Source organism: Melospiza georgiana, chromosome 3, assembly GCF_028018845.1.
Source record: "Melospiza georgiana isolate bMelGeo1 chromosome 3, bMelGeo1.pri, whole genome shotgun sequence".
In the NCBI taxonomy this organism is placed as follows: Eukaryota; Metazoa; Chordata; class Aves; order Passeriformes; family Passerellidae; genus Melospiza; species Melospiza georgiana.
The window spans coordinates 115,911,897-115,913,979 of NC_080432.1; the positions used below are offsets into that span (position 1 = coordinate 115,911,897).

Genomic DNA, 2,083 nt, shown 5'->3' on the forward strand with positions numbered 1-2,083 from the left:
ATCCTCAGACTTCTCCTCTTTAGGCAGCTACTGTGAATTCCTTCCTCTCAAAGCCCTCATGATAATTATCACATTGCCATTAGGATTATTCCACTCTTAATTATCAGTATCTAGGATTGGGCTTTTCCTTTGCATCAAGGTTCATTCATCTCTCAGTTTCATTTTCAGAGGAAGAGGCTTCTGTGATCTCATCTCTTTGTGTTCATCTGTGTACCTACCCTTGAAAAAATCTCAACTCAGAGCCCAGTTTCTACCAAACTTAACAAAGAGGCAAAAGTTCAAAGATATTCACTTCTGGCTGGATTTGGGTCTCTGGACTCTCAGGTGAAGTGACCTTGAGACACTAGGGCATGCAGATTTCCTTGCTGTTGAAAAGAGCTATTGTTCGCACCCAGGAGCCATGGTCTGAATGGAGGTGTCACCTCTTAAATTTGCAAATGTCACAGGATTTCTTCTAAATGAATGGTGCTAAGAACATAAGGTCTGGCTGGCTTTCGACTTAGAGGCACCTCCTCTAAATTTGTCTTCAGACGCTAGGTTGGAAAGTGTTCCTACATATGCCAAATAGCCCTTGCTATGCAGTTAATAAGCTTCAAATTACCATGGAGTTGCTGCCCCTGCAAAGATTTTGGCAGAGCCTGGTTGTGGTGCCCCACTCCACTCCACCCCCCTTAGCAGGTCCTTATGGTTGTATGGGGAATCATCGTGGAGCATGCCAACCCAGCTCCATCCTGGGAACAGCACCTGTATTTTACCCTAAAATTTCTGTCCCATTATAGCTCCTGTTAGGATACAAATGTAACTTCTCGGTTTCCACTGATTTTACCCCCAGTCATCTTTCCATACAGACATTGCTCCACTCCCCAGAGGATTATTGTGAGCAGATGTGAGCTCTGTTGTCCCTTTGGACTGACAAAGGCAGAGGTTTTGTCCCAAGTTCCTTTTGAACCTGTCCTGCACCTGTTACGAGTCCTCAGTCTCCTGCAATTTTGTGGGTCAGTCACATGTAAAACAGCACAGCTGGCTGGCATGCTTTGCTCATGAGGGGAGACAAGAGAAGAATCCCTCTGCTCACACCAGACCTGCAGCTGCCAAACCTCACCAAAGCACCTGAGGAGCCCCCAGGGACTGATGGTACAGAAGGGAGGTGATGGAGGACAGCACAGCAGGCAGCCTGCCCTCCATCTGGGCGTGAAGAAGGCAGGGCTGGGAACTGTAAGCAACATCCCAGCAGGTCTGGATGATGGTGCCACCCTGAGGGCTTCCCCTTCCTTTGGGCAGTCCCAGCTGCTGCAGCTCACTTGACAGAGACTCATTGTCTATACTGTGCTTGGCTGCACTGGAGATGATGAAGCCGAGGACAGCAATGGTTGCCTTCACATCCCCTGACTGCAGATGGGAAGGAGGGCGAGCTCTGTCACCTTGGGAAGGCATCTGCAGAGTCACTGCTGCCCGTCTCTGGAGCGTGGCTCCATCGGGGGACCGTGGTAAGGACAGCAGTGCTCACCTAACTGTGCACCTGAGGACAGCTTCAGGACCTTGTCATACTGTGGGAGAGCAGAGCTTCACAGAAAACACCAGCTAACACACTGACTACCAGTGTTAACACTAAAAATTCTTACCTAAATATTAATACTAGTAACACTCACTATGCGTATTATTAATCCTAGTAGAGGCTGGTAGCGTTCTTTAGGCTGAGGCTTGCATGAAGAATACAAAATTAATTAACGTTGCTGATTATGCTATTGTGTTGAAATACTTGGCCTCCACTGCGGTAGCCCCACGCTTACCTCGATGGCCTCCCCCAGCAGGTCCCAAAACACCTGGATGCAGATCAGATTAAGCTTCACTGATGTGATAAACAGAGTTCATTCTTTATAATTTTTAAAATTTTAATAAAAGATAAAAGGACAAAATAATCCAGCACTGGGATGCTTTTAGCACACAGCCAAAGAGCACAGAGGTAGCTTAAAAACATGTTCACTATATACTGTTACATTGCTGAGGTTACAGGCATATTCATTAACTTACACATTATTTAAACATTCCTTTGACTTTTTGATGTTCCAGGAACTCTCTTGTT

General features: G+C 46.4%; 1 protein-coding gene across 1 annotated transcript; it reads right to left on the bottom strand.

The window, feature by feature from the left end:
• Positions 1–1,098: 1,098 nt before the first annotated feature.
• LOC131081112 (COMM domain-containing protein 4-like) lies at positions 1,099–1,853 on the bottom strand (the record flags this gene model as incomplete). Its single annotated transcript, XM_058019971.1, has 3 exons — positions 1,099–1,414; positions 1,513–1,547; positions 1,791–1,853. Coding segments are annotated over 3 exons (414 nt in total), but the record flags the coding sequence as incomplete, so codon positions are not given.
• Positions 1,854–2,083: the final 230 nt, after the last annotated feature.